We start from the raw sequence: 23,776 nt of genomic DNA on the forward strand, positions 1-23,776 counted from the left end.
GTAGCTAGAAAGCATCAGAACCAGGAGGGTTCTTTACTGACATTTGGAACTTTTTGACAAACTCTAATGATTTACCTCAAGACAAGAACATTGTAAAAACGACATCTATCTCAGAATCTGAACCACTCAAGGACACCACACGAGAAGAAGTAGTGAAGAATGAGTGGTACGAATGGGCTAAGTATACAGCAGAAATAAACATAGGATGGACAATTGTATTTTGTGTAGAAAATCACCTTTGTCTGATCTTTTGATAGTACCTGACCTTGCATCATTTGAAGGATGTGTTAAATGTAAAATGTTCAATATTCAGAGAAAATACTACATTCCTTTGTGAAACATAGAATGCAGTTTGGCACTAGGTAACACTAAAGGCAGAAGTGAATTAAATGAAAATACGTTGGGAGAACATGAATGTGCAACATAAGACCTGAATTGAATGATCCTCATAATGATGGGGTTACTATTGTAAAAAGAAAAGAAAAGGGGGAATAAATGAATGTTTCTACAGCTATGGAGATAATGGGATGGATGTGGGAAACACTATAGTTAATTAAATAAACTATTTGGGTGTTAGAAACTGCAGGAGTTAGTACATTTCATAAAGTAATGATTGTAAAACACAAAGGTAAAATGTGGTAATATCACACAAGTAACATTATTTCTTGAAATGTTAAAGAATCAGGATTAAGGAATAGCTGATAGTTTCTGGATGTGTGGGCATACTACATGCTCATGCTTCATCAAAATGTAATGTATTATTTTTATTGTTTCTATACCGAATTAGATCTTTTACTCTTATGAAATACTAGAGATGTTTGGTCTAGTTAGGTTTTCTTTAAATGTTTCTAATTGGATCTTTTACTCCTATCTATGATATTGTTTGGTGATGTTTGGTCTCGTTGGGTTTTGTAAGTGTTTTATGTTTCAAGTAGGATCTGGAGATGTTTGGTCCAGGTGATTTGTAAGCTTTATTTTTGTTAATCAACTGTTGGTGTTATGCTCCACCCTATATGTCCTTTTAGTGTAATTTTTGGTGCTAAATAAGCACCAGAGGAGGGTTTTGTGGGAGAAAGATGTACATATAGGCAGGAACATAATACTGTAACACAAGCGAAGGATACACTTAGAGTGCATTTGCCATTCTGGTAAAATGCATTGTCTATTGTATAGGACAGGAGGCCAGAGTAAGGCCATCAGAGTATAGGACAGCTGAACATTAAACAGACCACACGAAGAGAAGACGACACATAGGCGCATAGGGCAACTGGACACACTAAAGATGGAGACACAGTCTGCTGATCCGAGATAAAGACACACATACAAAGGAACACATTGAGCTAAATACAGGGCCAAAGCATAGGCCTATAAAATAGAGGAATGTATAGTGTTTTTAGTATAGCTGGACACGCTAAAAACAGAGGAGACACATAGTCTGCTGATCCTAGATAAAACACATACAAACTAACGCATTAAGCTAAGTGCAGGGATAAAGCAAGGGTCTTGTCACCATTATAATCTGACGGAAAGCAGATATGGGCGTTATTGGGAGTGAACAAGCAGGATGCACAGATTGGGATATAATAGTGGCAGATGGACTGAGGGAAGTAACTTCATTTGCATGTGGGATGGACTCATATGCTGTATGTGTATAAATCAGAGTGAGTGCTCTGAAAAAGGTGTGTGTTCCGCGGACCATCGAGGCTTCTGATATGTTTGTATTAAAATCCTATATTTAATTCACAAGTTCTTGTAAGTGTTATATTTTGAAATGATTATCCACGACATTATCAAGCGTTGATATTTCAGTCAGCTGTGTAGTGCCATGGTCAAAAAAATCTAAATGTCAACCCCTTTTGGTCCCCAGGACCAGGATTGAGAAACACTACACTAATCTACCCATTTATTATTGAACAAAATTGTTTCAGATAACTTTTTATTTGCTACATGAAATTGCCGTACTGTCTACTTGTCGGGTTGCCAAGATGGTTTACAATAAATAACTTTGCCATCTCAATTTGTTACAATGAGCGAAGGGGGGGGGGCGCAAGAGCGGACTCAGAAGAGGAAGCCGGGATGAATGCACAAAAAGGTTTATTGATCACAGAGAAAATGGGAGGCAGAACCAGGGTAGCTCAGATGAGTTGCAAAACCAGGAGTGTAGAGTGAGATTTGAGTTGGCTGAGTAGAACAGGGGAACAGGCCCTGAGGGGAATCCAAGGTAATGGTGGTGATATCCAGAGGAAGGTGGTTGGTGGTGAGATGTGGAACAGGAGACAGGAACCAAAGACAGAGCGGTAACTGCAAGCAGAGGACAAAAATGATGTAAGCAAAGCAGAGCAACAGGATCTTGAGAATAGACAAAAGGTTAGAGTGATAACTGACTGAGCAGAGATTACGATCTGGCAGAGTGGAGGTGGCAGGGATGAGTAAATGTAGAGGTCTTGATTTATGGGACGATTTGCAGCTGGTAGGGATCTGCTCAGACTCCGGCACACCTGTCTCCAACCACACAATCAGAGAGAGAGGGTGTACACAGGGGGATAAATTGAAGTTTAGGAAGACATCGGATGAACACCAGAGGGCGTAGTAGGGTCTCTGAACCTCCTCCCAGTCTTCAGCAAGCAATGGCAGAGTGAGGAGTTCTCTCAGAAACCTCTGCCCTGCACACCAACAACTGGGCCACAACCAATGGACCTTTCTCTTACAGCCCTGGACACTCACAACAGATGCAAGTTCTGGTGTCACTGATTTATGAAAGTGGACTCTGGACAGACACCTTTTGTCTCGTTGTACCATACGCTTGTTCAGGGATTCACATTTCAATTCTCAAAGACACTTGTCCATCTGGCAGATCAGACACAGTTTCTTACTTGCCCGAAGATGATGGTCTCTCGCCCAGAACATTCAATTGGCTGTTTACATTCTCAAATGACAAAAGTGTAATAGTTGTTCACTCCAACATAGTTCCCTTATCCCGGTGGAACCAGATTGATTGGTGTTCACGCAGCTATCAGGTTGGTTTTACCAGGCTATAAATTCTTCGGGTGGATAAAAATCCAAAATAAGTTTTACTGGAATTGGTTGGAGTTGAACGTTTTTTGATAAAAGTCAGGTCTTAAAAGTAAAATGCTGATAGCTAATAGGATATGACACCAGTATCTAAGTCACAGATTTGGACTATAAAAAGGATTTTCCTTAGCAAATGAAGGATTATCTCACTCTTGTAAATTTGAAGTTCGTTAAATTCACAGGAGGCTGCTGAAGGGAGAACGGCTCATAATAATGGCCATACTGGAGCAAATGGAATGGCATCAAACACTTGCAAACCACATGTTTGATGTATTTGTTACCATTCCACTGATTCCACTCCAGTCATTACCAAGAGCCTGTCCTCCCAAATTAAGGTCCCACCAACCTCCTGTGGTAAATTGTATAATGTTGATTTGCTTGCGTCGTTTTGAAACTCCCAAGCGGATTTATAGTGAAACTAAATTATTTTGGGGCACAACATTTAGATATATATATAAAAAATGTTGTATAACTAGGGAACGGGCAGTGCAGAATGGTTATATTCCTTCTAACTGTTCTTCTTTAAAAATCCTGTTTCTACACGTGCTGAATCATGCTTGCTGAATGACTGTGGTATAGTAGAGTTAAACATTAATTTATCTTGCATAAAGGCTTCTCTGACAAAGCACCTTCTTTCTGAAGCTCCTCAAGCAGATCATTTCTTTGATTCTTGAACATGGCTGATTTTGGCGAGATCCTGAGGTCCATTGGAGACTTTGGATTATTCCAGAAGCTCATACTATTGGGACTATGCTTCCCGAATCTTGTCCTGCCTTTCCACCTGGCTAGTTTGATTTTCATCCAGTCAGACCCTGAGCGCCACTGTAACACTGACTGGATACTTAGAGCTGGTTCCAATCTGAGCAGTGAGGAACAGCTGAATCTGACCGTGCCCCGGCAGGAGGATGGAACCTTCAGTAGGTGCCTGATGTTTACCCCTGTAGACTGGGACATTGACATCATCAGGGAGCATGGACTCAATCAGACCACTGACTGCCAGAATGGATGGGTGTACAACAATATAGTGTATGAAGCCACCATAGTCACTGATGTAAGTAGGAATAGATGAGTGTTTTTTTACTAAACATAAGACTATATATTGTCATGTCATTAATGAGCTTGTATGTTATCTGATTTTATTTTGTTGCAGTTTGATCTTGTCTGTGGCAAAGCTAATGTTGTCGGACTTGCACAAACTGTGTTCATGGCTGGCGTTCTTCTTGGTTCACTCTTGTTTGGACCTTTTGCTGAATCGTAAGCACACTGGAAGTTATGAATAAAATGTCCTATACTTCTTGGTTTCTTTCTTTCTCTTTGTAAAAAAAAACACCACAAAACATAAACAAGTAAATCAAGAGGAACATTCATCAAACCTTCAAAAGTAGGTTTCAAACAGTTTTAACAAACACAGTTTTCTCACCTTTTCTCTTCCAGATTTGGTCGCCAACGAGCAACTCAGATACCCATGGTTATTATGTTCATTTTTACTGTAACGACAGGCTTGTCTCCAAACTTTTATTTGTATATGGCATCCCAGTTTTTAGTAGGGATCGCATTTGGTGGATTTCGAATCAACTGCATTGTATTAGGTAAAGTGATGTCCATTTCAAATAGACTATGCTCTATAATAAAATGTAAAAAAAGAACATGAGATAACAGAACTCAGTCAATGATTTGTCAGTCAGCCGGTCATATTAAGTTGTTTAACATTACTACATGTTCCTTCTTTACAGCAACTGAATGGGTCGGAGTGACAAAACGTTCTTATGCGTCTTGTTTGAGTCAGACGTTCAGTGGAGTTGGCCAGTGCATCCTTGCTGGGATGATCTTCTTCAACCGAGACTGGAGACTTGCCCAGTTTGTCATGGCTGTACCAATAGCAGTGGTCGCAGTGTACATATGGTGTGTCCACGTGTTGTCTTGGACCAATATTAAAACTATTGAAACTGATGAAGACCTTAGGGGCATTACAAAGCCAATCGGAAGCACCACAATTTGACACAATTCTTGCGAGCATTAGAGCACCCAAACTGAATATTAATGATTATCAGTATTAATTATAATTGTAAAATTGTCTGCCTGTTCTGTGTTTCCAGGTTTATTCCTGAATCAGCCAGGTGGTTATTGGATCAGGGGAAAACAGAGGAAGCTAAGAAGTTGATACTCAGGGTAGCAGCCATCAACAAACGCACAGTTCCAGATACCATTCTAGAGAAGGTAATGTGCTTTAGGAATTTGTTTAACCTCTTACATCTATGGGGGCGCTATTTCATTATTGGATAAAAAAACGTGCCTGTTTTAAGCGCAATATTTTGTCACAAAAAGATGCTCAACTATGCATATAATTGACAGCTTTGGAAAGAAAGTACTCTGACGTTTTCAAAACTGCAAAGATATTGTCTGTGAGTGCCCCAGAACTGATGCTAAAGGCGAAACCAAGATGAAACTTCAAACAGGAAATGAGCAGGATTTTTGAGGCTCTGTTTTTCATTGTCTCCTTATATGGCTGTGATTGCGCAAGGAATGTTCCTGCCCGATCTATCGTTTCCCCAAGGTGTCTGCAGCGTTGTTACGTATTTGTAGGCATATCATTGGAATATTGACCATAAGAGACTACATTTGCCAGGTGTCCGCCCGGTGTCCTCCGTCGAAATTGGTACGTCATCTTCAGCTGCACGTCTTTTTCCAAGCGATTCAGAGGAGAAAGTAGACATCCACGAACGATATATCAATGAAGAGATATGTGAAAAACACCTTGAGGATTGATTCTAAACAGCGTTTGCCATGTTTCAGTCGATATTATGCAGTTAAATTGGAAAACAGTTCGCCGTTTTGATGACTGAATTTTTTATTTTTTTTGGTACCCAAACGTGATGTACAAAACGGAGCGATTTCTCCTACACAAAGAATCTTTCAGGAAAAACTGAACATTTGCTATTTAACTGAGAGTCTCCTCATTGAAAACATCCGAAGTTCTTCAAAGGTAAATGATTTTATTTGAATCCTTTTCTGGTTTTTGTGCAAATGTTGCCCGCTAAATGCTACGCTAAATGCTACGCTAAATGCTACGCTAAATGCTACGCTAGCTATCAATACTCTTACACAAATGCTTGTTTTGCTATGGTTCAAAAGCATATTTTGAAAATCTGAGATGACAGTGTTGTTAAGAAAAGGCTAAGCTTGAGAGCTAGCACATTAATTTCATTTCATTTGCGATTTTCATAAATAGTTAACGTTACGTTGTGCTAATGAGCTTGAGGCTATAACTGGATACAGGTTTTTTTCATAGCCAAATGTGAACAAAACGGAGTGATTTGTCCTACACAAATAATATTTTTTGAAAAACTGAACATTTGCTATCTAACTGAGAGTCTCCTCATTGAAAACATCTGAAGTTCTTCAAAGGTAAATTATTTTATTTGAATGGTTTTCTTGTTATTGTGAAAATGTTGCTGGCTGAATTCTAGGCTTATAGCTATGCTAGCTATCAATACTCTTACACAAATGCTTGTTTAGCTATGGTTGAAAAGAATATTTTGAAAATCTGAGATGACAGTGTTGTTAACAAAACTCTAAGCTTGAGAGCAAATATATTTATTTCATTTCATTTGCGATTTTCATGAATAGTTAACGTTGCGTTATGCTAATGAGCTTGAGGCTATAAATAGGATCCCGGCTATTTTTTACAGACAATTGGCATAAAACTTGTATAAACTGTGTTTGTAATTATATGGCAATATTTTAGGTTGACAATAGATTACACAATTTCTGATATCACATGCCTTACTTGGCGGCTTTCGCTGCATAACATGTATAAGTTGTCCCTTTTCAGGTTTGGAAGAAGTGACCGCTAAATGCTAACTCCCGTTCGCATAAGCTGGTTAGCATAGCTAGCATTCAGAAATCAGTGGTGGTAGTCAGTCGTTTTATACTGTAATGCAGTTGTTTTGTAATGATGACATGAACGTGTTGGGGTTGACATGCGTACAAGAAACAATAGTCTAAATGTAGGCACATTTTGCTGGTGGTCAATGAGGCAACTCGGGATGACAATTCCATTGTTTTGCTCAAGTTTGATTGACGTCTTAAGCTCATCTATGACTGCTGTTTTCAACCCATTCTGGAACTTTGAAGGTTTATTACATAGGCCCTCTAGTAATTTAATAGGATCTCTATGGCAAAGTGTGTTACTTGAATCTTTGGAAGCAGAGATTCAAGTGTCTATAATTATTCATTTCTGTAAAAGATAACTCTATTCCAGATAGCTGAGAAGAAAGTTGTTCAGAAGGGAGGCATACTCATTCTCATCAGATCTCCTGTACTTAGGAAATACTTCTTAACTATTACTCTTGCATGGTAAGTTCTTTAATAACTCTCAATAACTTAATATCTCATATTGGTCAACTTTCAGCCCATAATAAATCTCATCATGACAAACAAATGTGATGTCTGTTTTTGTGTGTCTCTCTGAAATCCCAGGTTCTCGTTAAACCTCTCCTACTACTGTCTGTCCTTTAACGTTGGAAACTTTGGCCTGGACATCTTCTTGACACAGCTCATGTTCGGACTCACAGAGATACCAGGTCATATACTCTGCATCTTTATACTGGAATATTTGGGGAGGAAGATATCCTTAATGTCCACCCTTCTGACTGGCGGATTCACATGCTTCCTAATCCTGGCTGTTCCACAAGGTAAAGTTTCAACTGGAATAGATTTATATGTTTTTGTCATTTAGTAGATACTCTTATCCCGAGCGAGTTGCAATTCCCTCATCATAGTATTTATCAGAAAAGTCAGTGCTTGAGGGAAAAGATAAGTATTTTTCATTGTATTTTTAACTTCTTGGTGACAGGGGGGCAGTATTGAGTTGCTTGGATGAATAAGGTGCACGGAGTAAACTGCCTGCTACTCTGTTCCAGATGCTAATATATGCATATTATTAGTAGTTTTGGATAGAAAACACTCTGAAGTTTCTAAAACGGTTTGAATGATGTCTGTGAGTATAACATAACTCATATGACAGGCGAAAACCTTTTGATAAATCCAACCAGGAATTGGGAAATCTAAGGTTTGTAGTTTTTCAATTCTTTGCTATTCCAATATAGAGTGTAAATGGGGTCATATTGCACTTCCTACAGCTGCCACTAGATATCAAAAGTCTTTAGAACTTTGTTTGAGGCTTCTACTGTGAGGTTGGGGTGATTGAGAGGGGATTGAGCCAGGTGTCTGGCAGAGTGCCACAGACAGGTGAAGCGCGGTCATGAGAGAGTTAGCTCTCGTTCCATTGCTTTTCTACAGACATAGGAATTCTCCAGATGGAACATTATTGAAAATGTATGATAACAACATCATAAAGATTGATTCTATACTTAGTTTGACAAGTTTCTACGGGCTGTAACTGAACTTTTTGATCTTTTCGTCCGACGTTTGGCTGGACCTGAACGCGCGTTTCGATTTGTTTACCAATTGGACATAAGTTATGAACTTTATCGAACAAATCAAAGATTTATTGTGGAACTGGGATTCCTGGGAGTGCATTCTGATGAAGATCATCAAAGGTAAGTCAATATTTATAGTGTTCTTTCTAACTAATGTTGACTCCAAGATGGTGGAGTTGACTTTGGCTGTTTTTGGGTACTGAGCGCCGTTCTCAGATTATGCTTTTTCCGTAATTCTTTTTTTAAATCTGACACAGCGGTTGCATAGAGGATAAGTCTATCTTTAATTATGTGAATAACACTTGCATCTTTTATAAATGTTTATTATGAGTATATCTGGGAAAATCACCAGATGTTTTGGAATCCAAACATTACTGCACTTAATGCGCCAATGTAAACTGGGATTTTTGGATATAAATATGCACATTATCGAACAAAACATACATGTATTGTGTAACATGATGTCCTATGAGTATCATCATCTGATGTGTTTTTTGACTTGGCTATGAGCTAACATAATCATATGTTGTGCTTTCAATGTAAATCATTTTGGAAATCGCACACCATGGGTAAATTAACTTCTTGGATATAGAGGAGCTATTTTAATTTTTGGATGAAAAACGTTCCTGTTTTAAACAAGATATTTTTTCACGAAAAGATGCTCAACTATGCATATAATTGACCGCTTTGGAAAGAAAACACTCTGACGTTTCCAAAACTGCAAAGATATTGTCTGTGAGTGCCACAGAACTGATGTTACAGGCAAAACCCAGATAACAATCCAATCAGGAAGTGCCGCATTTTTTGAAACCGCCTCATGCCAATGACTCCTTATATGGCTGTGAATTGGCCACGAATGAGCTTAGGCTTTCTGTCGCTTCCCCAAGGTGTCGACAGCATTTTGACATATTTTTAGGCATACCATTGGAAGATTGACCATAAGAGACTACATCTACCAGAGGTGTCCTCCGTTGCAATTATTGCGTAATCTCCAGCTGCAGTATTTTTCCGTTTGCTTCTGATGAGAAACCAACTGTCACGACTGATATATTATTGAATAGATATGTGAAAAACACCTTGAGGATTGATTCTAAACAACGTTTGCCATGTTTCTGTCGATATTATGGAGCTAATTTGGAAAAAGGTTTGGCGTGGTAGTGACTGAATTTTCCGGCCTTTTGCTTAGCCAAACGTGATGAACAAAACGGAGCTATTTCGCCAACACAAATAATCTTTTTAGAAAAGATTAACATTTGCTATCTAACTGAGAGTCTCGTCATTGAAATCATCCGAAGTTCTTCAAAGGTAAATGATTTTATTTGAATGCTTTTCTTGTTTTTGTGAAAATGTTGCCTGCTGAATGCTAGGCTTAATGCTATGCTAGGCTATCAATACTCTTACACAAATGCTTGTGTAGCTTTGGTTGAAAAGCATATTTTGAAAATCTGAGATGACAGTGTTGTTAAAAGGCTAAGCTTGTGTTTGAATATTTATTTCATTTCATTTGCGATTTTCATGAATAGGAAACGTTGCGTTATGGTAATGCGCTTGAGGCTATGATTACGCGTCGCTAGAGGTTAACGAGATGTTTATTTTTCATTTGCTGTATTGGACTTGTTAATGTGTGAAAGTTACATATTTCGGAAAAATATTTTAGAATTTCGCGCGCTGCCTTTTCAGCGGAATGTTGTCGTGGGGTTCCGCTAGCGGAACACCTTACCCATCAGGTTAACTCTTTGGGAAATTGTGGCATCACGGGAAAGGTTTAACGAGTTATCTCTCAACTTAAACTCTTAATATATTCAGATATCTCTGACATCAATAACAGTCACTTATTAATCATTATTACCTCATCAGTCTCATTCTGAACAGTCACTTATGAATTATTATTACCTCGTCAGTCTCATTCTAAACAGTCACTTATTAATCATCATTACCCCATATCAGTCTCGTTCTGAACAGTCACTTATGAATTATTATTACCTCGTCAGTCTCATTCTGAACGTCGCAAGAACCCTAGCCCTTATTGATGAAACATAATTATTTATTTACTAACTAACTAACTAAATAATAACACAGAATACACATACATGAGATAAAAGTCCCTAGTGGACTGACACGATATGATGGCTTGTTACACAATGGAAAGGGGGTGGGGAAAGAAAGAGAGGGAGAGACAAGGAGAGTCAACTTATCATATATACATTTGGAACCTACGCTCACAGTAACCATAATACTTAGCACCCTAACCGCCGCTCATTCGGATTAATATATATTTACATTCAAATGTAATATATATTTACACGTAGCTGTCTTTTCTCTGTCGTCTCTAGTAGCTGTCTTTCTCTGTCGTCTCTATTGAAACCAATCGATCCATCTACGGGTAGTGGCTCGATGTAAGGCTCTGGTTGTACGCCAGAGATCACAATGTCCTCAGTTGTAGTTTCTCTGGTCTTCAAGTGTTTGTTCGGTAAATTCTTCAGAAGTACCAACGGTTGTGTCAGAGGGATTCTTCTTTCCCACATCGTGTCTTTTGGACACTTTTCACATGCACAGCTGCAGACTGTGAATGTTTCTGGTCTCCTAGATGAGGTTATCTTCTTCTGTAGAGATTTAGAGTGAGTTTCACCATTTCAAACCTATGGACTACCGTCCCATGTTTCTGGTCTGTAGAGTTTAAATCATTTTGTAACATTCAGCTCACGCTGTACGTCAGGCTGGTCTGTAGAGTTCAAAACCATTTTTAGCCATGTAGCCACCACTCCACACTGTATGGTCTCAGTACAACGTTTCTAACCATTTCAAGGTGTGGACCACGGCCTCACATCTTTTAGGTCTACATGTTATTTCTTACAGAGTCCTTTTAAGCACTCTGACCAAAGGGGGCATTCCATCATGCTGACACGAACTCTGAGCTCACTTGGGCGTGGCTACTGACTGGGCAAAAGTTCATATGAAAAACAATGATCTAATTTAGAAGGCTAAAATCACATTGCTATCTTCACAAAAGTATTCTCATATTTAATAATGTATTTTATACATGATTCATGTTCAAGACGTGGAGCTATTGAATACACATTGCCCCGTGATCAATTTGATAGATTATTAACGTTTACTAATACCTAAAGTTGGATTACAAAAGTATTTCGAAGTGTTTTGTGAAAGTTTATCGTCAACTTTTTTAATTTAAAAATATGACGTTGCGTTTTAAAACGCTGTTTTTTCCTGGATCACACTTTTCATAGATCGATATTTAGGATATACAGTGCCTTGTGAAAGTATTCGGCCCCTTGAACTTTGCAACCTTTTGCCACATTTCAGGCTTCAAACATAAAGATCCCACCTCAGCTGTAGATCTCTGCAGTAAAACTGTATTTTTTTGTGAAGAATCAACAAAGATATAAAACTGTATTTTTTTGTTTTTCACATCGAGAGACTGACATTTTTTCCCAAAAACAGCTCGAAGAATTCTCGATTTTTCAGGTCTGGACTTTGACTTCCATTTATCACCTGGAACAACAAATCTCCGTGGGACACAATCATGATAATTGGAACGATTTCATCCCTGCAAGAAAAATAAAATTGGATATTTCAAAACATAACGTTTTTTTTGCCAACAAATCAAAATTTGTGTCTCCCAGGTGGCTTGTGAAAGAAAAATTTTTATGGGCTTTAAGTTCAGTTTTTTTTGTCCTGAAAGCATCTTTGTGTAGGGGAAATCGCTCCGTTTTGTACATCACATTTGGCTACCGAAACGAACCGAAAATTCAGTCACCAACAACGTCAAACTTTTTCCGAATTAACTGTTATGCACTTGAGTGAAGACCCAAAAGCGGTTTAACAAAAACAGAGTTCTTTAATGAGAACACAGGAAAGACATAGATCCTCTTCAGACGTTGATAATGGCAAAATAGACTACCCGCAGAGAGGGCGACAAATGAAACATAAAGTCCCTCTGATGAATAGCAAGAGAGTCCCCTTCTTAGCAGCAGAGGAGAATAGCTGGGTAGCGGCGACAGGCTGCAGGTCGCTCTGGGTAGGCGAGGGTCATAGAGAATGTTTTATATTTTGATTGCTAACTGAATAGTGGTACCTGATCACACGTAGCATCAGATGAACTGGACACAGTGCAAACGAAAGACAGTTAGTAGTGTACAGGATGCACCTGCCAGGCAGACTCCGACAGGATAGGACAAGGAGGAAGCAAACGAGACGATAGCTTGCTTCTGGCATGAGAAACACAAACGAGAATCTGACACCGAAAGTAGCAGGAACAGAGAGAGAAATAGAGACCTAATCAGATGGAAAAAAAGGGAACAGGTGGGGAAAGGGTGAACGAGGTAGTTAGGGGAGATGAGGAACAGCTGGAGAAGGAGAGAAAGAGAAGGTAACCTAATAAGACCAGCAGAGAGAGACAGAGTGAAGAGAAAGGACAGGAACAGACATAATAAGACATGACATTAACTCCATAATATCGACCGAAACATGGCAAACGTTGTTTGGAATCAATCCTCAAGGTGTTTTTTCACATATCTCTTCATTGATATATCGTTCGTGGAAGCCTGCATTCTTCTCTGAATTCCATGGAAAAATACTTGCAGCAGAGGTTTGCGCACCAATTTCGGCGCAGGACACCGGGCGGACACCTGGTAAATGTGGTCTCTTATGGTCAATCTTCCAATGATATGCCTACAAATACGTCACAATGCTGCAGACGCCTTGGGGAAACGACAGAAAGGGCAGACTCATTCCTCTCGCATTCACAGCCATATAAGGAGACAATGGAAAACGGAGCCTCAAAAATCTTACTCATTTCCTGGATGCCGTCTCATCTTGGTTTTGCCTGTAGCTCATGTTCTAGGGCACGCACAGAAAATATCTTTGCAGTTCTGGAAACGTCAGAGTGTTTTCTTTCCAAAGCTACCAATTATATGCATAGTCGAGCATCTTTTTGTGACAGAATATTGCGCTTAAAACGGGAACGTCTTTTTATCGAAAAATGATATAGCGCCCCTAGAGTTTCAAGAGGTTAAAGATTCTCAAATATAAAATATATTTTCATTAGTATAACACTTTTTAATACATGATTCCATAGGCAGTGGACTGATCATACAGAGATGAGAAAACAACATGTTGATGTGCAGTATGTTAACTCGATTTTAGACAACGCTGTTGCTATTACTGCTCTTGCTGCTGCTGGGAGGTTTTTCATGAACAATGCTGGATCCATATGCAACGTCTATGTTCAGGAGCTGTTTCCCACCTCTGTTAGGTAAGATCTATATATTTCTATATACATGTACATGTATACAGACCCCTTTAACTTTTTGTGAAGGGGTCAGCATTACTCTAAACTTGATTTTTTTTATATCAATCATCTATCTAAACACAATACGTAATAATGACAAAACAAAAACTTAAATATACATACATGCCGTATTTACATACGTATTCAGACCCTTTGCTTTGAGAGTCAAAATTGAAATTTGGTGCATCCTGTCTCCATTGATCATCCTTCAGATGTTTCTACATCTAGACTGGAGTCCACCTGGGGGAAATTCAATTGATTGGACATGATTTGGAAAGGCACAAACCTGTCTATATATGGTCGACAGTGCAAAAACCAAGCCATGAGGTTGAAAGAATTGTACGCAGAGCTCCGAGACAGGATTGTGTTGAGGCACAGATCTGGGGAAGGGTACCAAAAAAATGTATGCAGCATTGAAGGTCCACATGAACACAGTGGATTCCATCATTCTTAAATGGAAGAAGTTTGGAACCACCAACACTCTTCCTAGAGCTGGCAGTCCGGGCAAATTTAGCAATAGGGGGAGAAGGGCCTTGGTCAGGGAGGTGACCAATGACCCGTTGGTCACTCTGACAGAGCTCCAGAGTTCCTCTGTGGAGATGGGAGAACCTTCCAGAAGGATAACCATCTCTGCAGCAGTCTACCAATCAGGTGTTTATGGTATTGTGGCCAGATGGAAGACACTCTTCAGTAAAAGGCACATGACAGCCCACTTGGAGTTTGCCAAAAGAAACATAAAGGACTCTCAGACCATGAGAAACAAGATTCAATGATCTGTTGAAACCAAGATTGACTTCTTTGGCCTGAATGTAAAACATGATATCTGGAGGAAACCAGGCACCGCTCATCATCTGGCTGTGGGGATGTTTTCCAGCTGCAGGTATTGGGAGACTAGTAAGGATCGAGGGAAAAAATGAACAGAGCAAAGTACAGTGAGATCCTTGATGAAAACCTGCTCCAGAGCGATCAGGACCTCATACTGGGGCAACGGTTCACTTTCCAACAGGACAATGCACACAGCAAAGACAACACAGGAGTGGCTTCGTTGTAAGTCTCTGAATGTCCTTGAGTGGCCAGCCAGAGCCCGGACTTGAACCCTATCAAACATCTCTGGAGAGACCTGAATATAGGTGTGCAGCAACTTCCCCGTCCTACATAACAGAGCTTGAGAGGATTTGCGGAGAAGAATGGGAGACTCTCCCCAAATACTAGCTTTTACTATCATAGCCAAGAAGACTCAAGGCTGTAATCTCTGCCAAAGTACTGAGTAAAGGGTCTGAATACTTATGTAAATGTGATATTTTTTGTAAAAACCTTATTTTCCCTTTTTCATTATGGGGTATTGTGTGTAGATTGATGAGGGGAAAAACTGTTTAATAAATTCTAGAAGAAAGCTGTAACGTATCAACATGTGGAAAAAGTTAAGGTGTCTGAATACTTTCCGAATGCATACACACGTGTGTGTGTGTGTGTGTGTGTGTGTGTGTGTGTGTGTGTGTGTGTGTGTGTGTGTGTGTGTGTGTGTGTGTGTGTGTGTGTGTGTTTTTGTGTGTATAAATATATTTATCTTTTATGTACATGTACATATAAGGCCCATGAATATATCTTATTTTACATGGTTTAATAACCCTTAATGTATCACATCCTTTGCTCCTTCATTAATTCAGACAAACGGCCACAGGCTTGGGCTCAATAGCGATCAGAATTGCTGGAATACTGTCACCAATGCTCAACATATTGGCCACATACCATTGGTCTATCCCCACGATCGTGTTCAGCAGCCTGTCATTGGTTGGTGGGGCTCTGGTCTTTCTGCTTCCTGAGACCAGGAGGACAGAACTACCTGACTCTACAGATGAGGCCGAGGGGAAGAGGTAGGTGGTACCAGAGGATATGTGAGGAAAGATGCACATACATAAGACTTGGCTGATCCTTTTTTTGCATTTGTAGGAATATTGTGGAACTATAAGAGGGCATTCGTTCATATATGAGGCAGATGGAGAATCTAAATAAGTTACAAAGAAGTTGTTTAAGGATGTATAACTTTTTGTTGTCTTTTGAAGCTTGGTGTCATTGATATCTCCTTTTTCCTGTAGAAATGTGACTATCGCCATGAAGATAGACAAAGGCTTCAAAGTGGATGATTACGACTCTGAACAATCTACCAAACTATAAAGTCATGTTTATGTAAGTCTTTTTTCTGGGTAAATTTATTTTCAAGGCTTAGTTAGTAAGACAGTTGGCTGGTGCATGGTTGTTGTAACACCAAGGTTTTGAATTTGATTCCTGGATGGGCCACATAACTTGCTGTCTTTAACTTTGGCTTATAGAATTTAAAAAATGACTTTACTCTTTTTGTAACTCTTTTCACTAGCTAAATGGATCAGAAACATACGATAAATGTGTCTACTAAATGAACCTATTATTATTATTATTATTATTATTATTATATTTGAATTTTAATACATTGGCAGTGTATCAAGGAATCTAATGATATATACACTGTTACTTAAATTTGTATAAATAAAATGGATTATCACCGATGTTACCCAATGAATCTGTAAATATTGTTGTGAAACCACCGAGCCAGCCTATTGCTAACTCTTGAGTCGCAGTGTCCAGGGGTCCGACAGGTCTGGCTAAATAATCTGTATCCTGATTGACTTCTTGGTCAGTCAGCCCAAGTAGTTTAGTTATGTTCACAATGGTTGATGACCAATATAAACATATTAAAAAATAAACAATTTCGAGGGGGGGACGACAAAACGAAGGAAAAACGAAGTCACTGATTGCCCAGAGCTGATCAACTTATCAAGCATTGATATTTCAGTCAGCTGTGTAGTGCCAGTCAGCATCGTGAAGAAGGCGCAGCAGCGCCTCTTCAACCTCAGGAGGCTGAAGAAATTCGGCTTGTCACCAAAAGCACTCACAAACTTCTACAGATGCACAATCGAGAGCATCCTGGCGGGCTGTATCACCGCCTGGTACGGCAACTGCTCCGCCCACAACCGTAAGGCTCTCCAGAGGGTAGTGAGGTCTGCACAACGCATCACCGGAGGCAAACTACCTGCCCTTCAGGACACCTACACCACCCGATGTTACAGGAAGGCCATAAAGATCATCAAGGACAACACCCACCCGAGCCACTGCCTGTTCACCCCACTATCATCCAGAAGGCGAGGTCAGTACAGGTGCATCAAAGCTGGGGCCGAGAGACTGAAAAACAGCTTCTACCTCAAGGCCATCAGACTGTTAAACAGCAACCACTAACATTTAGTGGCTGCTGCCAACACACTGACTCAACTCCAGCCACTTTAATAATGGGAATTGATGGGAAATTATGTAAAATATATCACTAGCCACTCTAAACAATGCTACCTAATATAATGTTTACATACCCTACATTATTCATCTCATATGTATATACTGTAACGGTTTTCATGCGGTGAAGGAGAGTCGGACCAAAATGCAATGCAAACGTCAATACAAATACTACAAAACAAAAGAACGTGCGATCCATGTTTAATGTCAACATGGTGGCGGCTCCAGCGCCTCTGATTGAGAACCACTTTAGACAGCCATGGACCCCACACACAAACCCAATCAACACACCACATCTGCCACACCCTGGTCCAAATAAATGAAGATAAACACAAAATCCTCCTGACGCGGGAAGCTCGGGACAGAGGGGCTCCAGCTCGGGACAGAGGGGCAGCTCGGGACAGAGGGGCAGCTCGGGACAGAGGGGAAGCTCAGCGCTGAGAGGAAGCTCAGCGCTGAGAGGAAGCTCAGCGCTGAGAGGAAGCTCAGAAGCTCAGGCAGGTAGTTGACTCCGGCAGATCCTTGCTGGCTGGCGGATCTGGAAGAGTCTGGTTGACTGGAGGATCTGGAATAGTCTGGCTGACTGGCGGATCTGGAAGAGTCTGGCTGACTGGCGGATCTGGAAGCATCTGACTGACTGGCGGATCCTGGCAGACTGACGGATCTGGCTGCTCCATGCTGACTGGCGGCTCTGGCTGCTCCACACTGACTGGCGGCTCTGGCTGCTCCATGTAGGCTGACAGCTCTGGCGGCTTCTTACAAACTGGCAGCTCTGGCGGCTCCGTGCAGACTGGCAGCTCCGTGCAGACTGGCAGCTCCTTGCAGACTGGCAGCTCTGGCTGCTTCATGCAGACTGACAGCTCTGGCTGCTTCATGCAGACTGGCAGCTCTGGCTGCTCCATGCAGGCTGGCAGCTCTGGCTGCTCCATGCAGGCTGGCAGCTCTGGCTGCGCTGAACAGGCAGGAGACTCCAGCAGCGCAGGAGAGGAGGAAGGCTCTAGCTGCGCTGAACAGGCGGGAGACTCCAGCAGCGCAGGAGAGGAGGAAGGCTCTGGCTGCGCTGAACAGGCGGGAGACTCCGGCAGCGCAGGAGATGCGAGGCGCAGAGTAGGTCTGATGCATGGTGCTGGCACTGGTGGTACTGGGCCGAGGACACGCACAGGAAGCCTGGTGCGGGGAGCTGCCACCGGAGGGCTGGGGTGTGGAGGTGGTACTGGGTAGACCGGACCGTGCAGGCGCACTGGAGCTCTTGAGCACCGAGCCTGCCCAACCTTACCTGGTTGAATACTCCCGGTTGCTCTGCCAGTGCGGCAAGGTGGAATAGCCCACACTGGGCTATGCAGGCGAACCGGGGACACCGGGCGTAAGGCTGGTGCCATGTAAGCCGGCCCAAGGAGACGCACTGGGGGCCAGATGCGTAGAGCCGGCTTCATGGCATTTGGTTTGACGCTCAATCTAGCCCGGCCAATACGCGGAGCTGGAATAGAATGCACCGGGCTATGCACCCGCACTGGAGACACCTTGCGCACCACAGCATAACACGGTGCCTGCCCGGTCTCTCTAGCCCCCCGGTAAGCACAGGGAGTTTGCACAGGTCTCCTACCTGGCGTAGCCCTACTCCCTGTGAGCCTCCCCCCAAGAAATTTTTGGGGCTGACTCTCGGGCTTCCTTGCCAACCGTGTTCCCTCATATCGCCGGCTCCTCTCTCCGGCTGCCTCTGCTCTCCTCGCTGCCTCCACCTGTTCCCATGGAAGGCGATCCCTTCCCGCCAGGATCTCCTCCCATGTGTAACAACCCTTGCCATCCAAAATATCGTCCCATGTCCAATCCTCATTGCACCGCTGTTGCTGCCTTTGTTGCTTCTCCTGTGGCTCCTGCCTGTTGACACGCTGCTTGGTCCTCGCTGAACTTCTGGAGAAGTTGACACGCCTGTTGACACGCCCAATTTTTCAGTTTTTGATTTGTTAAAAAGTTTTAAATATCCATTAAATGTTGTTCCACTTCATGATTGTGTCCCACTGGCAAAAGGTCGCAAAGTTCAAGGGGGCCGAATACTTTCACAAGGCACTGTATTTGAATGAGCCAGTTTTGCCAAATAACATTGTTTGGCTCGGCTATCAAGTCCTTACAGACCCGTTTCAAGGAGAAACAGAAACAGAATGCAGCTCTACACTTTCTCCTTCACGGGGGAGACTCGGCAGTTTCCGAAGGACAAGGGTCCAGGCCAGAGGCGGGTTGCCTCGGGCCAGGAAGTGGCTTCGAGTTTTTAACTGCTGTCATGATGCTGGCCTGGGGGTAGGCTTATGACAGTCATAAATACATTTCCCCCTTTTTCCTCTCTCTACCCTACTGATGTGACTATTAAAAACCCTTGGTTTACATAGAGATTCTGGGAACATCAGAAGGTGGGGGGAAATGAACCATATTTTGGTAATCCAACCAGTTGAACATATGCATTGGTACTTAATGAATATGATGTCAGTTCGGTTGTCATCTGAGACATTCTCATCAATGATAGGATGACATAAACTGTACAGTGGAAAGTCTACACATTATAGTTATCAGATTCACATGGAATGGTTGTGCAATTTAAATGTTTGGATATGAAATTATTTCTGAGGGGGGATGAAATGTGATTTTAGCTTAAAACATGTGAGAATTGAGTTTTCATGAGTGAATTAGGCCCGACTCAGTGGCCCGCCCACGTGAAGAGACATTGGTTTTCAACTATGAAACACGCCCTCCTCTCCCTTCCTATATAAAGCCTTGACGACAATATAACTTCCTGTTCTGGGGACATTAACGCGACTGCCTTGACGTTAGAAGGGCCGGTGACACCTACAGAGCAAAGCCAATCTCAGCTACCCAACGAAATTAGCATTGAATTCCCACGTGAAGAGGACGATTGACACGTTGAATATGATGAATTTCGACAATACCAGCCAGAATATAGCATGAGCATATAAGCATGGCAACGGGGTATGAACTTTGAACTCTGAACTGGGAAAGGACAGACAGAGTATACCATCTACCACATAACGGCGTTACTAAAACGGGTACAGTTTACCACCAGAGACGCTCTTCAAAGGATGGAAGAACTCTTGGGCAACTCGGCCTTCCATCTACCACCAACCTATTGAAGCGCAGCTCAGAGTAAATATTCATTGCATTTTCCTTTCCCAAGTGGGCGGTAATTTAGAATGCATAATATCCTGTATTTACAATAGTGACATCACTTCTCCCTTTGTTCTTCAGTCTTCCCGCTCTTTCACTCAAATCCAACCTCCTTTTCTTTGGGTAACCATCTGTTCCGCCCGCCAGGGACGTTTTCCTTTATGACGTAATTTGTAATCAAGTTGTGATTAATTATGTGTATGTGTAATTCTGTGTGATTAGTTAGGTATTTAGTAAATAAATAATTTAAACCCAATTTTGTATTGCTGATTCAACTTGTTAGCCAGGGTTCGTGAAGACCAAGAATTTACAACTTTCAGATGAGACTGAATTAAGGTGCTGATTAATATTGACTGCTATTGATGGAAAATATTACTAGGTCTTTAAGAGTTTATTCGGAAGATAACAGCTCTATAAATATTCTTTCATGGTGCCCCGACTCTAGTTAACTACATTTACATGATTAGCTCAATCAGGTAATATTAATTACGGAGAAATTATTTTATAGAATAGAATGTCATATCACTTAATCCGGCATAGCCAAAGACACGACAATGGGTATGCTTGCATTGGCAAATACTGGGGAGTTTTTCAGGATAAAAACATTTATGGAGCTAAGCACAGGCAAAATCCTAGCGGAAAAACTACTTCAGTCTAGAGGGCTGCATTCCCGGGGGATGCAAGTGGGTCCAACAGAGATCCTTGTGGTGATTTTGGGATGAAAATATTTTTCTTGCACCGCAGATTATTTAGAAACGGTCATCTTTCTGCGTAGGCTAACCTATTGTATTAAAAGAACATCTTTGTCACGTTATTCACACACTCTCAGCATTTCGCTGCTTCAAGTTAAGTGGCCTACATCTCCAATCCTATTTGGATGTACGAGATCAAGTGCAGCTAGTATATGTGTAGTCTCATTGAAATAGAGTAGGCTGCCTATGTATGGGCAGAGAATCGCTGTCAGGTATCTTCCAAGGAAATGTACTTATTAAATATGATTAGGCTATAGTTGCCTGTATATTGCCTGGAAATAAATGTTGATCACCCATATTTGTCTTCGTCTGAAAATCGTAGGCTATAAAAATATCTTAAGAGAAAGTGCAAATCACTCCGACTCTGCTTTCTTCAGACTATGTCTAGAATATTGGCTGATATAGCTCAGTAATATCGATGTCTTCATATAATGGGCCATGTGAGAATCTCTGTAACCTAAGCTATTTTTTTAGGTTATTTTTGTGCATTATTACATTGCCTACAGAATGCAAAATTGCCTGGACCATGTCTGGCAAGTGAGCTGTGTCACATATGCCTAAAGTAACAGACGGATGCGGTATGAACAGTTACAAGGCAGGAGGGGGATGAAGAAATCAGTCCCATGCAGACCTCTACTTCAGTCTGCTGTGCAATAGACACTGGGAGACTAATTTACCTGTCAACATGACAATAACCTACAACACAAGGCCAAATCTAAGCCGGAGTTGTTTACCAAAAAGACAGTGAATATTCCTAAATGGCTAACTTACAGTTTTGACTAAAGCCCCTGCTCTATCAAGTTTTCAAAATAAGTGACTTTCAAAATACAGAAATCATCACCCCAATACAGAGAGGATTTCAGTATTTTGAAAGTTACATATCTTGAAAACTTGATTGATGACAAGCAAAAGATTTTGGATTATGTCAACAATGGACTAATGAAATAAATACCGAATGTGAGTTTTTGGGTGGAGTTTTCCTTTAAGGTGTCAGCATGCTTCAGTTCGGCTGGCTAGCGAAAGTCGACTAGGCAAACCGGACGAGCGTTCTTGCATGATCCCTAAAAAGACATTCACTTGAAACATGACAGTAGAGGGTGATCAGCTGGTAATAGCCATCTACGGCCAAACAAAGGAAATTACGACACACCCAAACATGAAAGACACGCGCGGGTAAAAAAAATAGTGTACACAGAGATATAAGTAGCGAGAAAATTGAAGTTGTGCATATTGCCACGTATCTACTTGGTTTGATGTACCTATCAACACATATTGTATAATAGGTGAGATAAGGAGACAGAGAAGATGCCTGCTACAGGTTCACAATGGTGGCGGTAGGGGCACATGGCCTAGAGAGCTATGGTGGAGTGTTTCAAGAAAGTTATTTTGAGTCCAAACTGCTTCAGAAAACAGATGATGGCTGTCCTGCCAGGTACCACAACGTCAAGTCCTCATGTTTCCCTGGGAGATGCGGCTTTCCCCTGAGAACATCTTCATCCAGGTTTGTTGATAATAGAATGTTGGAATGAATTTCACTTTTTCTGTTTCTAATTTCCCTTGATACTGAATACATGTATGAAACTTCTATGAGAAATGTCATTTTATCAAGGATTTTGGAATATGATTGCTGGAAAAATATTTAAATTGTTTGTTTTTTTGTTTACCAAAAAAACCACAATTTAAATACGGTTTGAAAAACGATTTTTGGAAAATTTTGCAAATGAATTCAAATAAATAAAACAGAAATACCTTATTTACATATGATTTCAAACCCTTTGCTATGACACTCACATTTCCGCCCAGGTGCATCCCGTTCCCATTGATCATCCTTGAGATGTTTCTACAACTTGATTGGTAAATTCAATTGATTGGACATGATTTGGAAAGGCACACTCCTGTCTACATAAGCTCCCACAGTTGACAGTGCATGTCAGAACAAAAATAGAGCCATGAGGTCGAAGGAATTGTCTGTAGAGCTCCGAGACAGGATTGTGTGGAGGCCTAAAACATTTCTGCAGCATTGAAGGTCCTCCATCATTCTTAAATGGAAGACGTTCGGAACCACCAAAACTCTTCCTAGAGCTGGCCGCTCAGCCAAACTCATCATTCAGGGGAGAAGGGCCTTAGTGACCAAGCACCTGATGGTCACTCTGACAGAGGTCTGACAGAAGTCCAGAGTTCCTCTGTGGAGATGGGAGAACCTTCCAGAAGGACAACCATCTCTGCAGCACTCCTCCAATCAGGCCTTTATGGTAGAGTGGCTAGATGGAAGCCACTACTCAGTAAAAGGCACATGGCAGCCCACTTGGAGTTTGCCAAAAGACACCTAAAGGAGTCTCAGACCATGTGAAACAAGATACTCTGGTCTGATGAAACCAAGATTGAACTCTTTGGTCTGAATGCCAAGCGTCACGTCTGGAGAAAACCTGGCACCGCCCCTACCGTGAAGCATTGTGGTGGCAGCATCATGCTGTGGGGATGTCTTTCACTGGCAGGGACTGAGAGACTAGTCAGGTTTGAGGGAAAGATGAATGGAGCAAAGTACAGAGAGATCCTTGATGAAAACCTGTTCCAGAGCGCTTAGGATCTCAGATTGGGGCGATTATTCACCTTCCAACAGGACAATGACCCTAAGCACATGGCCAAGGCAATGCAGGAGTGACTTTGGGACAAGTCTCTCAATGTCCTTGAGTGACCCAACCAAATGG

General features: G+C 41.4%; 1 protein-coding gene and 1 long non-coding RNA gene across 3 annotated transcripts; one reads left to right on the top strand and one right to left on the bottom strand.

The window, feature by feature from the left end:
• Positions 1 to 2,072: 2,072 nt before the first annotated feature.
• Positions 2,073 to 4,576, bottom strand: LOC135509188 (uncharacterized). The gene is made up of 3 exons (XR_010450905.1): positions 4,493 to 4,576; positions 2,386 to 2,498; positions 2,073 to 2,301 (listed from the first exon to the last, which is right to left on the bottom strand). It is a non-coding gene; the product is annotated as an uncharacterized LOC135509188 (long non-coding RNA).
• On the top strand, positions 3,726 to 16,143 carry LOC135509176 (solute carrier family 22 member 13-like). 2 transcript variants are annotated; one of them, XM_064929612.1, is made up of 10 exons: positions 3,726 to 4,123; positions 4,223 to 4,326; positions 4,507 to 4,661; positions 4,806 to 4,974; positions 5,169 to 5,289; positions 7,319 to 7,428; positions 7,552 to 7,766; positions 13,677 to 13,785; positions 15,489 to 15,695; positions 15,918 to 16,143. In XM_064929612.1, the coding sequence occupies exons 1-10, from the start codon at positions 3,749 to 3,751 to the stop codon at positions 15,994 to 15,996; spliced, it is 1,644 nt and encodes a 547-aa protein (XP_064785684.1). In that variant the 5' UTR covers positions 3,726 to 3,748; the 3' UTR covers positions 15,997 to 16,143. The 2 variants fall into 2 exon arrangements, with proteins under 2 accessions (XP_064785684.1, XP_064785692.1); XM_064929620.1 differs by having other exon boundaries at positions 7,334 to 7,428.
• The last annotated feature ends 7,633 nt before the right edge of the window (positions 16,144 to 23,776 follow it).

Source organism: Oncorhynchus masou, chromosome 3 (assembly GCF_036934945.1).
Source record: "Oncorhynchus masou masou isolate Uvic2021 chromosome 3, UVic_Omas_1.1, whole genome shotgun sequence".
Classification (NCBI taxonomy): domain Eukaryota; kingdom Metazoa; phylum Chordata; class Actinopteri; order Salmoniformes; family Salmonidae; genus Oncorhynchus; species Oncorhynchus masou.

What these genes read in the sequence shown, in the direction of transcription:
- LOC135509176 (XM_064929612.1), top strand. Translation starts at nt 3,749, where the DNA reads ATGGCTGATTTTGGCGAGATCCTGAGGTCCATTGGAGACTTTGGATTA. An exon ending in AATCCTGGCTGTTCCACAAG is followed by an intron (nt 7,767 to 13,676) that starts GTAAAGTTTCAA and finishes ACTCGATTTTAG; the next exon opens with ACAACGCTGTTGCTATTACT. An exon ending in CTGTTTCCCACCTCTGTTAG is followed by an intron (nt 13,786 to 15,488) that starts GTAAGATCTATA and finishes TCATTAATTCAG; the next exon opens with ACAAACGGCCACAGGCTTGG.